Here is a 14,752-nt window from a genome sequence, read left to right as displayed (position 1 = left end):
TAAAAAAAGGTTGATTTTATAAATATTATTTAATAATGAAGATTATTACTGCAATATTCTATTTTTTGAGTGATTGAAAAAAATACAGCTGTGATCTTAAGAGCGAAAATCATATTGTTTTTTTTTTTTTATCTTTAATTAATTTTTTTCACTTATTTACTGTTACTTAATAAGAGGGTTTTAGAAGTCCCTCACTGATGTGATTTATTTTTTGAAGTGATGTTTTTAAGTACAGACAAGATAATTTGAAAGCGTAATCGAGGGCCCCTTTGCATTTGGGTTCACAATTGCTTCAGTAAATTAATTGTACCAAAAATCTGATTGTCACTCAAAATTATTACTGCTCCTTTTTATCTTCTGGTCAAATAGGTCCCTATCATTTTGGCTCTATTCAATTTGCCTCCAAATTGGAAGAATTTATTAAAATAAAAAATTATTAAAATTAATGGAACATAAATAGTATTTATTAATATTTAATTGGAAGAATTTCAATAAGAAATGAAAATTTAATTTTAGCTAAATTTATTAATTAATGTGTAAAAGACTTTTCCAAAAATGCTAAAAAATTTCAAAATAAATAGGCTTAAAACCACAATAAATAAGACAAAGATAGAATAAACCAGCTAATTTTTTCATCATTCAAAGAGACAGAGTCAAAGAATTGCACATTATATAATTATAAATATAAAATCCCTAGGTTTTATTTATAGTTTGATAATTAATTAGTTGTAATTTCAATGGGTTTGTACAAGCAGGTAATTAATAAATTAATTAAGAAATCTGTCTTCCTGACTAGATATATGATCTATGGATTAAGAGCACTTTGATTTGGAAAATACCCACATGCTGTAGCTGCAATTATACTCTACTGGAGATTAAACAAAAAATTTGGAATTATATGTAATTCTACTTGTTTATTAATTACAATAACCAACTCTGAGTAATTGCTTTCATACCAACTCATGTTACATATAGATTTAGCACTTGGTTTGATTCCATTTTCGGTAAGAAAACATTCAGACAACACTTATTTATATATATATTGGAGATAAATGCATATTTTATTAGGTGCAGGGTACTTGATGAAACTTATTCTTTTTTTTTTTTAATTGCAGTAAAATAAAAATCTTATATAATTTGCTAGCTAGCTAAATGCGGTATGATCGGTTTTTCATTGGTGAGTTTGAGTCATTTAGACTACAAGAGTGAAGGGAGGATTATCTCTGTTGTGTAGTTTGTTCTATTATTTCAACTTGTTTAACGGGTGAAAGAAAATTTTATATTACTAACTATAAATATAACCATGCAATTCTGTTTAGGTTAAAGTTTTTTGATTGCCAGGTACAAATTTTGAAATAGTAGTTGATTATAACAAGATCTAACCCTAGCTTCATTAAAGAAGTGGAGCCATATGATATTTTTTCTTTGATATAATAAAAATAATAATAAATTTAATTATTCTGGTTATTTCACATGCCACTCATGTGCCACCCATACTCAAAAGGTGTTGAACACCTTCTTCTCATCAAGATTTTGTTTCTTCAATCTATAACCCTTCTTAAGTATTTCTCTGCTACCATATGGCATGGCAGATACGATGGACCAACTTATTTCTACTTCTGCAACTTATAAAAAACATATATTTATTTTTATTTTTACCCAATTTCATTTTTTTTACCTTCTCCATTCTAATTAGTATTTAAAAATTAGTTATTTTTCCAAGATTTGAAGAAATTAGTACCAAGAAACAGCACATCTACAGTAGTTTCAAGGCAGGTATTTAAGGGCATTAGTTAATGGGCTGGGGTCACTTTGGGCCTACCAAAATTTAATGGTGTTGTATGTTTAATAAGCGCATTTGATGGGCTTCTAAAACAAGAATGATAATGGGCCCCCATTTTGCATGAGAGTTATACTTGTCCCCTATATTGTTTTGCAAGATCCAATTCTTACTTCACTAATTTTGTACAAGAAAAGCTTTGTTTTTACTGGGACCATATAACCAAATTTACGAAGCCACTTGATGATCTACGGCAGTACTGTTCTTTCAATGAATAGGACATCCCTATTTAAGGTTTGTCCCTCTACTTGTTTTCATCTCCATATTGTACTTTTTTTTGTGGTTCTATAACTTTCCATTTTTGTTTTTTGCAATTTCATTTGTTTTTTTTTTTTAAGTGCCCTTTGTGAGTACAAGTGCACATCATTCATTTACTTCATTTTATTTTACCAACCACCACAAGCTCTGTGGATTACTAAAAACAAGTTCTTTTATTATACTGTTAAATGTTTAAAAGCATTGAACTGTCATAAAATTTTAAACAAAATTAAAGTTTTTATTTCATAATATTTAAAATAATGATTTAGAAATTCATTCGATTATGATTTTTTTTAATATTCATAAAGAGTTAGAAATTATGTATTTTTTCCTATAAATCCCGTACAACCTGTGACTTCTTGATACGAGTAACAAATCTTTACTGATAGCATGCAATGCATGCAATTTTATGATTCTGAAAAGAAAAATTATAACATGGAGCAAGATTTTTCTGCCATTTAATTGCCTCTTGAAGCAAACAATTATTGTAGAAAGCAAGTCCAAAATTTCTGTATTATCACTCATAATCACAACAACCCATATAATTAAGTGCAACTTTCTTCTTTAATCATGCCAAGCTCCACAAGCATAGTCAAAAGAGCCTCACACATTTCACTGCAATCAGGCTCGTTAGGATCCTTCTTACCCGAAGAGTAAACCATCCATGCATGATCTAGCTTCCTGTCTGGTCTGACAACAACTGAGCCAGGAACCTCAGCATCACGGCAAGTTACTAAGCCATCGCTTTTCTCTCCATACCTAAGCTGCAAGTGGAGAGCGGAAACAGCCATGGCAGCAGACAGAGGTATTACGACTGGTACCTTGCGTCCTGCTTGAACAACACTGTCAGGCTCCTCAAACCCAAGTTTTGGCAGGGGTAGCCAAGGAAGTTCTGCATGTGCTATTTGGGTCATTGTCGCAATGACACCTGGAGCAATGCTTGCCTCAGAGTGGAATGAGATAAGAGGTATTTGCTCAGGGAGCTTGTGGTTCATGATGAACTCCCTCCGCTTATCATAAGTGAGATCTTCCAGTGCTCGAATGTCACCCTAGAAATATACGTTAATTATTCATGAATCATAATCAAATAAAGGTGAACTAAATACTTTTAACAGAAAAATAGCATTGCTATGTAAACAATACTACTCGATGCACCTACCAATAATCACAGTATAAGAAAGACATCAAGGGTTAAATAAACAGAAGTCCTGCAGAAGGGAGCCTAATAATTTGGAGCTTTATAAGGCTTAGAAACCATAGATTGGCATAATTTTTTTCCTTCTAGATTTTCACACCACAAAATACATGGACTGCCTAGGCATTAAGAAATTAATACCTTAATGAATTTGCATATCAAGAGTTCCATGATCTTCCGGGTTTCTTTGTCAGCAATCTGGCCTTCACGGAGAATATCTGATGCTACGGGGGATCCACCATATGGGCTTTGCACCAGTGCAAGTCCAGCAACTTTATCTTTCAAGTCGGACCAGTACAATGACAATGCGGCTGCAGCATCAACCCCACCCTTGCTATGTCCAAGCAGCATCACACGCTTCCCCGAACCCCAATAAAGTTCCTCAATGTAATGCTTCAGTTCGCATGCATTGTGCTCCACTGATGCCTTCATATAAGAAGACAGATAACAGCCAGAAGGAAAGGTTTGCGAAGGTTTATGAATCAAGATAATTAAATGGAACATATATATTGTTTAGAGAAAAAAGCACAAAGAAATTTCTCAACACTTTGTTTATGTAACTGTGGTATTCCCTGCTCAATCTTAAACTTAGATAATCCACCAAGTAATAATCAATTACCTCACTGTGAATTTTCGCAATGTGACAAGCTAGACCCATCTTAGAAAAGCATCTCTTAGTACCCACAAAATATAAAGGACCATGATTACTAAAAAGACCTGACAAAGGTAAAACTTAACATTACAATGGGCCTCTATTTTGCTGATTGCCAGCAGAAGCTAGTAGAATTGGGAATTTTTTTGTACCTGGTATTAATAGATAAACAAATGAGTCTTGAAGTTTGTGCTCTCCATTCCTGAAGAATAATGCACAACATTGTGGTGAGATCCGTGAATATATCCACTGCCAAGAAAAGCTATCCTAAACTCTAGGCACTATACAAAGAGATGTAATAACCATTCAAGCAAAAACTTGTGCAATGATAAGCTCAAATAAAAACTAAAACTTAAAGCAGTGGAAAATAGAAATGATAAACAATAGATCCAGCTAAGCATTTCAGTCAAGGTTTCTTAGGAGATGCAACCCAATTATCACATCCTACTTGTTATTAAGAACAAAAGAGATGTGAAACGCAAAATCTGTAAGGCCCAAATTTTCACATACAGCATTACAAATTAGATGCTTTATGAAACTTTAGTAAAATCCATTACGGTGTGTATAATATTAGCAAAAGCCCCTCATCACTGTGTTTGCACAGTTCAATTTCCATAAAGTGACACATCCAACAAGATAAAAAGTATTCTCAAAATTTAACAAGGGAAATGGAATAACATTCTTTTGTACCTTATTTTGTTGAGCAGATCCAAGAATCTAGCTGTACCATCCTCCACAGGAGCCATTCCGGGTGTGCGTTGCAACCATCCAATATCATCAGATGACCCGCGCAAAGTTGTACGAACTCTAGATGTAACGCTGGAGATGCCAAAATAAGTACTACTATGATATGAAAACAAACGTAGATATAAAAGAACTTGTGAATTATGATAGAGCTGGAGTCAACATAATTTCCACATTTTTGGACTTGAAGAAACTTTGATTCTTCTATGACAAATGTCAATTCGCTAGGTTAAAAACAAGGGTTGGGGTTGCACAGAAGCTTATTGACTCCATCATGGGCGGCCACTTCGATACAGGGTTCTGGGGACTTTTCTAAACTGATCCCACAAGTTATAGACAGCAAAAAATTGAGACAAAACATTCAAATTTTGTATACTACGAGAAGGGAAAAAGAAAATCAATTGAAACCCATTAGAGCCTTTTGCTTCTCAAAATCAAGCATCATGTCCATAAACCCAAAGTTTTATATTGGAAAAGGGTAATTTGCAAAGCTTCTCCATGCACTTAATAAAATCAATTGATTAAATAGAGTTTAGCTCTTTCTGATAGAGAACTTTAGTAATAGCAAATACCCTCCCTCAAGCCAGCGCGGGGTTCATTCCTGGTCCTTGTTTTCTATAATACTTTCCTTTTTGAGAAATATTCTCAAGGGTTTCTTTTTTTTTTTTTTTTTTTTTTCCTTTGTACTTGTAATTTGAAGTTTTGACTTCTTTCATAGTTATTTAAAAATTATTTATTGGGATCACATTTCTCTTGGAGAAGGTGATAAGGTAATGAATAAACTCCCTGAAAATTTTTTTTTCGCTAGGTAATCACTTAAAGTTAACTTCTTTTACCTACGAACTTGAACTTGAGCACATCTGATGTAATAGAATGAACATCTCAAGGAGGCCAATGCCAACCTCCACGCAAGTCGAAACCCAAACAATGGGAGCATCAACCTACATTCACTCAAAGAAATTGCATCATGTCAGGCAAAGAAATTATTTATATTGCAATAGACATTCAAGATAATCAGAACATTTAAGGAATCTAGATTTAACATTGCAGTAATAACATTCCAGTTATACTCCCAACTCCTGCATTCTACATTGAGTTCAACCCCTGAGCATTAGAAAATCCAAATCATATATGTACATAATGCAAATTGAATTAAGAAATCATTTAAAATTTACTGAAGAAAATGAGCACAAAAAACAGAATGCAATAACAAGGGCTGATAATTAATGATACATGTATTGGATCATTATTTTAATTTCAGATTAAAACTGGAACAAACTAGATTTGGCATATATTCGCACTTGTCACATTCATATCTTTATAGTTTCTTACTGTGGAGAAATTCAGTGAAAACGAATAATACCCTTGAATAATAAAGGAGGAAACATCATGATAACTGGTTTTTATAATTTCATATCCTGTATTTACAAGTAATTCTTCCCTGATGTCTGAAGCACTTTTTCCACGGATTTCAGGGCTTGCATCGGCGATACAATATTTAGGAGATGATGAGGATCCTTCCCCATCAAGTTTACAAAAGCTGTTGCTAGAAGGTCTTGAATATGGTCCAGAGGAACAGGCCACCAAACTTTCTGAGTATTCTGCATCCTGAAGGACAAGATCCTCTGCATAAAAAACAATGTATCATATAGCCATAATTTCCCAGAGTATAAACTAAAAAGCTAATTGACATTGAATAATGCTAAATGGAAACATGAAATTGGATTGAAGCCATGAATGGGGGAATTGCAGCGGAGCAGAAGCTAGTCTGCAAATACATTGCATGTAATCAAAGTTAAGAACTCACCAATAAAACGAATCAATCGATGACGTAAATAAGCAGTCAATGTCACCAGATGGTTGATAATGTCATCCACTGATGAATGGAATTCAAAAGAATCAACAAGAAGACTTGTGCTACTCACAGCATCACAATGAACCTGATAAGAGGATCTATAATTAGACCTGGAGAACTGAATTATCATATCAAACTTACTCAGAATACAACCTAGACAGCAACTATCAAACATAAAAAACCTTTTATCAATTAATAGTACTTAATAAACCTTTGCATGGGTCACCAGAAAAGATTACATCATCAAAAAGTGCTTCATTACAATAGTTCTTCAGCTTGAGTAAAGAGTAAATTAACCCTTGCATTCGAAGTGCTTAACACTCATTAATTCCCTAGACTAAGGTTCTATATACATCACAACGAATGCATCTCTGTGCGTGTTCATATGCTGATGCACATATATAAGTGCATCCAAACTTGAGGACACCATATCTTTGAATAAATATAGCATAGGGTTAGTCTCAACACCTGCTTTCTTTGGCAGCCGTGTCTTTCTACAAGGCAATATTTATTTGATGCGTGCACAACCTGTTGTGACTTAGACAATGAAATGAGAGAATATTAAACATCATGAATCACATAACGGGAAAGATAAAAAATAAAAAATTCAAGTCTAATATCAAGTTTTATACTTACTGTTGAAGGAATATCAGTTGCATCTCCATTAACACATGTATCTCCCATTAGATGTTCCTACCCTCGGATTATTCAAGTTCAAGATGAAGATAATTTAGAGAAGGAAAGCAACTTTTATCCATTCCTAGGCACACAAAAGGATATATAGGGAAGCACTTAACGCATTAGCAGGAATAAGAAATGAACTCAGTCCTTTAGGACAAAAACCCAAATATGTAATGCAAAAAGAGATTCTTTGTTAAGCGGGAATCCGAAGTATATGATTAATACCAATCTCACCATCAATACAAACAGACACACAAAAGAAAAACTCGTAGGTTACTTGCAGCTTTCGTACAGCTTTTGTATTAATGATCACTCTTAGAAAGACCAAGTTTAAATCTTGTTGGAGTTGGATTTTCTTCTTAATACTTTCGACATTATCTGAGGTATAGATAAGTTGAGTGGCAAGCCCAAGGACCAGGTCTGAAAGACCCTTGAAAATCGAACTGCAAAGTGAAAACTCTAATTCTGGCTGTATCTAACAGGACTGTGATGTTGAAAGTTTCCAAATTTCATCAATCTTCAGTTAAAGACATTTTTTGAAATGACCAGAGCCCTGCTCAACTTTGACAAGGTAGTTTGTATTAATTGCGGATTATTAAAATTAAAGCGACAAGTCACTTTCATTTTTTTCTACCAGAATCCAATCAAACGAATGGAAATAAAAACAGGTTAACCAAATACACAAAAAAAAGAAAAAAAAAAAATCAAAACTTTGCACCAATACCAAAATCCCACACGATAGAACCAGAAATTCAAAGAAATAGCTGAGACCGACTTACAAGTTACAATACAAATGAGACAAAGGGAAGGTGGAAGGGCCAGAATCGGGGAGAGATCAGAACCTGCACAACCCAGTAACAGATAGCTCTTCCAGAATCAAAACCCATTTAAATTTATAGAAGGGAAAAGCAACAAATATCCAAATGCACCCATTTCGAAAAAGGAAAGACAAGAATTAAAGAACACGAAATCAGAATAAAGAATACAGGAAATAAAAAAAAAAAAAAGAAAAGAAAAGAAAAGATAATAAATAATGTTGGAAAGGGTAGCAACCGAATTGGAGGAAAGTCATGGAATAGGAATGGGAGCAATAGATGATAGCTATCTTGTTTGTCAAATTGCCTTTGCTGTCCAAGATCTGCCATGGCCCACCCTGAACGAAGAAGTTTCTCTCTTTCTTTTTCATTTTTTTCTGTTTTCTGAAATTTAAAATCTTTAATTAAACAAAATACTGATTCGATTTCACAGTTAAGGGATTAGATTCTGGAGTTTGAGGACAAATTTGGGGTTTTAACCGTCAAAGTTTAAGTTGGAAGCAAGGCGTAGAGTGTAGGACCCGCCAGGATATGATCACTGTTTGAGTGGATAACACTTTATTTTTCCTTTTCGGGAAAGAGAGAGAGAGAGAGACGTGGCATATTGGGGCCAACACAATAGTGAGTATTGACTTGCTGACAAAAGAGAAGACTCCATGGAAACATGAATTGTGCCATCAAGCAACCTCTTTTTATTTCTTTATTTAACACAAATTGAGGGTGAAATGATAAAATAATTAAAATTTCATATAATTCACCTCATAAGTGTGATACGTTAATGACACAAGGTATTAAATGGAGAAGAGAAAGAACAAGAAGTTATTTTAAAATATCTATTATATTTTAATATTAGTTTAAATTTAATTATGAACATAATAGAGAAAAATAAATAATTCGTATGAACTTAATTGTTATAGTTGTAATGCTGAAAATAACTAAATTAACAAGTTCAAACTATTTTGTAAGTACTATTAAAAAGTGTTTTGGAAAAAATAATTTTCAATTTTGGTGGTAGAGAAAGATTATCAGTGGGGAAGCAAACCGCAAGGTTTGGTGAAAAAAAAAATATAAGAATTCAGGAAACTTGGACAATTTCAAATCATGCCTAGCGAGGAAAAGGAATCGTACAAATTAGGGAACTCCGTTTTAATGATGACTTGCATATGTATGAAGCAGGTGAAGGAATTTCATGTTATACAAATTGAGTAATGGAGTATGAGGTCATAAATTGGAGAAAATAATTTCAAAGAATGAACAAATGCAGACATAAAAAATTGCCTTTATGACAGAAAGAGGAAGGTTTCTAAATAAACAAAAACCAGTGCCTGTAAATCAAACAGCTGAACACAGCAAAATTATTCCTAGCTGTTTAAGTGAGCCCTAAAATTTCTAAGATCTTTTACAGGAGGAAAATAATTAACAAGATATATACAGGAAACTGCCAGTAAGATGCTATAGTACAAATTCTTTTACATGATTTCCCAAATTTAATCAAGTAAGGTGGGATAGTTTCTTCTTGAACAGCTTCATCTCTAATTCAGATGCCATCTCTCATTTCTATTTTCCACCTCTGCTCTTCATTTCCAGATCGGCTTGATATCACATTCTATCTTGGTTTTACCTGATAAACTCTATTATACCAAATTGAATGCAGAGTCATGTAAAAGAGATCATACTTTACTGGGTTAGGGTGCCAGAGGAAATGCCGTTGAACCTTTCTGACACCAAGTTGCATCTGAAGATACTTCTCTTTTGGTATTGAAAGTAATATTTCTTTCAGGTTGGGAATGTCTTTCTCAGAAAGGATTACTGAGAATGCGCTCCAATCTAAGACATCAAAAAATGGCGGAACAAAATTATCAGATATAATTACAGGGACACATTCATAAAAGATGGATTCAACCACTCTTGGGCTGTTGACCTCGTAGCCCCTGGGGCAGATGCAATACTTGCTGCTCTTCATGTGCTGGATGTAATTCATTTTGCTTGCAACACCAGGAGGCATAGGACCAAAAATCTTCATTGAAGGGTCCTTATCTTTCCAGTGACTTACCAAGATTGGTCGCAGATACCCATGCATATTTCCGGCATAGAAGGCAAGAATGTGCCTTTGAGATGGTGGTTTTCCTCCGAGATCTCTAAGAGGATTTCTGGCTGATCGGACATATGTTTCGGGAAGAGACACATCCCTTCCTATTTTGAAGCCTACAGTGACATCAGCATTGCAGAGGGCCTTTATGCAATGTTCCATGTGGTGCCTTGTTTCATATGGAGCCTGTAAAAATTTCATGCATCATATCGCACATAAATGGCTAGTAAAAAGGAAAAGGAAAGAAAAGGCGAAGGCAGGACTCGTGAAAGCATGCATGAAAGCTAACACAAAACAAAAACTAGCACTATGCTTCTCAGATTTAGTCATTTATTCCACCCATATTTTAACTGAGGTGACCAAAGCAAAACCTCAGCAGCATCATCTGTCAATGACATGCTAATACTATCATCTATGCTTTACTTAGATATTCGTATAAAAGAGAAGTTGAGTAAAAGGCAGATGAAGTCAAGATAAAATTTACTTGATATGGGCATTTATTCTGTGGAATTCATTTCAGTTCCATCCCTATGATACAATTGGGTTTTAGTTATAACCAGAATTGAATTACTAGAAGTAAATTCTAAATTTTTTTTCAAACCAAACAAGCAAAACATGGAATTCAATTGAATTCCACCAAATTTTGTGAAATTCATTTAAATTAAACCAGCAGTAGAAGTAAAGGAAAGAGAGAATACCCAGTCGTGGCAAGCTACAAGAAAATGATCTGCTCCATCAGTTCTGTTAAAGTAAGGATATTTAGCTGCAATTTTCTCTGTGTATTCCTTCAAATATTGGCGTAGATTTGTTCTATTATGGGAGTTACGCACATAAAGTGCATACTCCAGCATTCGAGAACTGAATGGCATATAAAACAGATGAGCCTTTCGAGGGTCTTTCACAAGAAAACGCTTGTTCCCTTGCATCAGTTTCATAAACCATCCTTCCGAGGCATATAACCCCTTCAATATTGGTAGATGAAATATGGGTTTCTTTCCATCCCTATAGATATAAACTTTGAGTGTGCGCTCCATGAGTTCGTAACTCCTGAAAATAAAAAAAAAAAAAAAAGTGGGTTTAAAATTGGGTTATCAGAAAGTTTACATCAGGAATTCAATTTCAACATCAGACCAGAAAGATACAAATGAGAATATATTAAAGAATTCGGAGAAATGGGCAATCACTACACAAAAAGTTCAAAAGACAAATCAAACATATAAAACATTGAGAGAAAAAGATCTACAGTTCAACATGATTAGGTACTTGTTCATGAAAAAAGGTGCAAAATGCATTGGTCACCAGAACCTTATCAGGACTAGAAATGAATATCAGTGATTGATTCATCCCTAAAAATGGCACACCATAAAATAATGCATGCAAAGTAGCAAAACCAAATTACAAAGCACTCCATTTCCAATTGTCTACCACCTCAACCTAAAATTTATGAGTTATTAGCCCATGCTAGTGCACTGGCTGGGGTTGAGATAAACACTGTCCAAGTGTAGCTCAAATCTTGACACTGGTTACTCAGCAGCACATTTCATCCATCATATACTCAACTGGAAAAACATAAATTAAAGAACTCAATTTTCCATGCATCTACAGTCTCGACCTGCAAAGTCGATCATTACATTTTGACTAAGAAAACTGCAACCTAGTGTCAGATAATTAAAGTTACAGCCTGTACATATGGCCACCAGCACATTTGGCATCAACTAGACTCTAAAAATGTTATGGCAACTTATAAATCAATTGGTAATCTCGAAGTTGTTCTGTCTCTCTTTCTCACACCTATCTTTCTCAACCCCATACTTCTCCGTCATCTAATTGATTTTTTACATTATGGTACTTGATTTAACCAATGTTCATAATACAAAGGTGGAGCAAGTATTGAAAAACTGTGGGCAAGTTTTATTCAGAGCAATAACTTTCAATTGAACCAGTAATCCACGCCATGAATTAGGCTTACCTTTTAAACTTGGAAACATTTCGGAAGAGAGGAGCATAAAGATCTCGATCATTCACTGCAACTGGAGCACCTTCAATTTGTGATCTTGCAGCCAAAATCTCGCGGTCTCGTGGAGAGGACCATCTTGGTCTCTACAAGCATACATAAAAGGGTTCAGATTTCCTGTTTTGAATAAAGCACTTATTAAAGGAATTTGTTATTCAGTATAGAATTAGTACCATTGAACGTGAAGACCGACGATGTCGCTCTAATATACTGTCCATCTCATTTATTGATGTTACTGATTTTGGAGGCATCTCACATCTCATCTTCTTCCTTCCATGATTATTCATCTTTGCTAAATCATTTTTTGAAGTTGCAACACCATCTCTATGGATAGCAGAACCAATAGAGGAACTTCCATTTGATCTCAAACTGGTGATATTTGTTAATGAAGGTACTTCTTTTGATCCTACAGGAGGTGATTTCAAAGTAACGTTTATGTGCCCCAACTCTTTCTCCAGATGAAAGTCCGTTGAAAGGTTTGATTTCACATTCTGATAAAGAGGTATTTCAATTTTGGCTTCACTGGCAAAGTCCATGATAGAATTATTTTCTCGACTTCTGATACTTTCCAGTATGAAAGTCCCATTTTTATCCACCACATCCTCAAATGGGAAACCATCATCTATATTTCGATCCACAACAAGCTCGATAGGATTCTCCAAATCCTCTTTTTCAGATACAAAACCATCAGTATCTCCATCATTAGCAACTGCAAGCTCAAAATGATTATCCTGATCTTGATTATCAGATGAGAAATCATTCTCTGTGTCTCCACTGTTTCTCTTCAATCCACCACCATGACTAATGTCTCCATTTCCACCAGAATTGACAGCATCTTTCACCACTACACCATCAACTGTGGAAACTTTACTCGAGCTAGAAGTATCAACTGTGAGAGCATTGCGAACCATGACAGACTTTGTGGAAGATTGTAAGATTGGAAAGCTGCTTGTATCTTGTACTGGTTCATTGCTATTGGGTAATAAAGAACGAAGAGCATTTCCATATGGAAGCAATAGAGATTGAAACAGTAAATGAGTAATAGCCACTGCACCCACCAGAAGAAGCCATCTTCTTTCAATTTGGCATAATTTATGAAAATGAAACCGGAACTCCATACGAGGAAAAAAAATCTGACTACCAAGTAATACAGAAATCACCTATTCATTGTTGAGAAGGACCTTGTATTGCAGCATAATACCATCAATCAGACCAAATAAAATAAAATAGATAATGAGCAACTACAAATTGAAAGGGACTTGCATTACTAAATACACACACTTGGGTAAAAGAGTGGACTTGCAACTCACAATTCAATTACAAAAAGAGCAGCATACGAACCCTATATTATCAAAGCAGCGAAAATAAACAATAAGGAAATTAAGAGCAGAAAAATCCAAATTAGAGTAAATCCATAAACAGTTTGATCATATAAAATCTTACAAATGAAAATCAAAAGGTAAATGAGAGATTTTTAAATCATCTGGGCTGCGATACAGCAGAAGTAAGAGGAATTACAGTTCCGTTATATCGACAATATGAAAGAAGTAAAAATTAAGCTCAAACTAAGCTGAACGATAGTTCTCTCGGGAACCAAACAGACACAAAAACTCACACACACAAAAAAGAGAAAAAAAAGTGAGCTGAAAAATGAAAGATACACAAACCTCAACAACTTGACAAAGACGACAACGAAGAGTCCAGCTGAGAGCAGAAAAATGACCAATTAACCTCTGTTTTCCCAATAATTTAATCTAACCCACCTAAAGAAAACATGAACAGGCCTCTAAAGGGCAAAAAATATAAAGGGAAAGAGAGAATCTTTCTGCCAAGCTTATTTTAGAATAAAAATTTAGCAAAGAAGATTTTTCTAATAGCTGTATTGACTGTTTGCAGACAGCCACTATTATTAAAAAATAAAACTTACTAATTTCTTTTGCAATTATTTTGGCTTTTTTCAAACTTGGAATTCAATTAGAGGCTTGGAGGTGAGGGTTGGTTCGTGGATTTATTATACAATTTATATTGTTCTCTTTTCTGTCAGCTTCAGCCAGCTTGAGATTTAAGAATCAGGATGAGCACCCGAAAGAGAGAGTCTGGACAGCGACGGAATGGGCCCCAATTCCAACTTACCCGAGGATAATGTTTCTTTTCTTTTTTTTTTTTTTTTACTTATCAGATCGAAACGTTTCCCTGAAACATTTTGTAGGCGAAACCGTTTCCCTTGTAAATCTATCTATTTATATTACATGAAAAAAAGTGATAATGAAATGGAATAATGATATTTTTTATATTGTCCTTATAAAATTTAAGTTACTCTAAGATAATCTTAGTTATAGTTAATTAAAAAATATTAAGATAAAAATATATATACTATTTCTATAGATTGGATTTTTTTAAAACTTTTTTTAATGGATTTTTTTAACTTTTTTTTAATAAATAAATAAATATATAGATAATTAAGTATTTCAAAGTTTAAAAATTTGCTATTATTATTTTATTATGTCTAATTATGTTTTATTTCATTATATTATTATATAAATTAGCAATAATAATTTAATAGTTTTAATAATTTATTATTATTATATTATTTTTATTTGTATTTACTA

At 33.9% G+C, this 14,752-nt stretch overlaps 2 protein-coding genes across 7 annotated transcripts; both read right to left on the bottom strand.

The window, feature by feature from the left end:
- Positions 1–2,534: 2,534 nt before the first annotated feature.
- On the bottom strand, positions 2,535–8,237 carry LOC105637769 (uncharacterized). 2 transcript variants are annotated; one of them, XM_012221383.4, is made up of 11 exons: positions 8,005–8,237; positions 7,181–7,237; positions 7,013–7,081; positions 6,497–6,629; positions 6,053–6,314; positions 5,526–5,630; positions 4,636–4,752; positions 4,098–4,147; positions 3,913–4,010; positions 3,435–3,719; positions 2,535–3,147 (listed from the first exon to the last, which is right to left on the bottom strand). In XM_012221383.4, the coding sequence occupies exons 2-11, from the start codon at positions 7,226–7,228 to the stop codon at positions 2,644–2,646; spliced, it is 1,671 nt and encodes a 556-aa protein (XP_012076773.1). In that variant the 5' UTR covers positions 7,229–7,237; positions 8,005–8,237; the 3' UTR covers positions 2,535–2,643. The 2 variants fall into 2 exon arrangements, with proteins under 2 accessions (XP_012076773.1, XP_020536422.1); XM_020680763.3 differs by having other exon boundaries at positions 4,636–4,764; positions 8,005–8,235.
- A 1,062-nt stretch (positions 8,238–9,299) lies between these two features.
- Positions 9,300–14,211, bottom strand: LOC105637768 (Exostosin family protein). 5 transcript variants are annotated; one of them, XM_089725080.1, is made up of 6 exons: positions 14,071–14,191; positions 13,811–13,847; positions 12,317–13,324; positions 12,099–12,229; positions 10,828–11,176; positions 9,300–10,315 (listed from the first exon to the last, which is right to left on the bottom strand). In XM_089725080.1, the coding sequence occupies exons 3-6, from the start codon at positions 13,259–13,261 to the stop codon at positions 9,647–9,649; spliced, it is 2,094 nt and encodes a 697-aa protein (XP_089581206.1). In that variant the 5' UTR covers positions 13,262–13,324; positions 13,811–13,847; positions 14,071–14,191; the 3' UTR covers positions 9,300–9,646. The 5 variants fall into 5 exon arrangements, with proteins under 5 accessions (XP_089581206.1, XP_089581208.1, XP_089581205.1 ...); XM_089725082.1 differs by lacking the exon at positions 13,811–13,847 and having other exon boundaries at positions 14,071–14,211; XM_089725079.1 differs by having other exon boundaries at positions 13,811–14,193.
- Between the last annotated feature and the right edge of the window lie 541 nt (positions 14,212–14,752).

The sequence above is a fragment of the Jatropha curcas genome, chromosome 8 (assembly GCF_041381405.1).
Source record: "Jatropha curcas cultivar XTBG-Jc1 chromosome 8, XTBG_Jcur_1.0, whole genome shotgun sequence".
NCBI classification, from domain to species: domain Eukaryota; kingdom Viridiplantae; phylum Streptophyta; class Magnoliopsida; order Malpighiales; family Euphorbiaceae; genus Jatropha; species Jatropha curcas.
This window is presented reverse-complemented; position numbering and strand designations above follow the sequence as displayed.

What these genes read in the sequence shown, in the direction of transcription:
- LOC105637769 (XM_020680763.3), bottom strand. Translation starts at nt 7,228, where the DNA reads ATGGGAGATACATGTGTTAATGGAGATGCAACTGATATTCCTTCAACA. An exon ending in TCGATTGATTCGTTTTATTG is followed by an intron (nt 6,315 to 6,496) that starts GTGAGTTCTTAA and finishes TTTTTTATGCAG; the next exon opens with AGGATCTTGTCCTTCAGGAT. An exon ending in TGTTTATCTATTAATACCAG is followed by an intron (nt 4,011 to 4,097) that starts GTACAAAAAAAT and finishes TACCTTTGTCAG; the next exon opens with GTCTTTTTAGTAATCATGGT.
- LOC105637768 (XM_089725082.1), bottom strand. Translation starts at nt 13,261, where the DNA reads ATGGAGTTCCGGTTTCATTTTCATAAATTATGCCAAATTGAAAGAAGA. An exon ending in GTCGGTCTTCACGTTCAATG is followed by an intron (nt 12,230 to 12,316) that starts GTACTAATTCTA and finishes GTATGCTTGTAG; the next exon opens with AGACCAAGATGGTCCTCTCC. An exon ending in TTGTAGCTTGCCACGACTGG is followed by an intron (nt 10,316 to 10,827) that starts GTATTCTCTCTT and finishes AAATTTTTACAG; the next exon opens with GCTCCATATGAAACAAGGCA.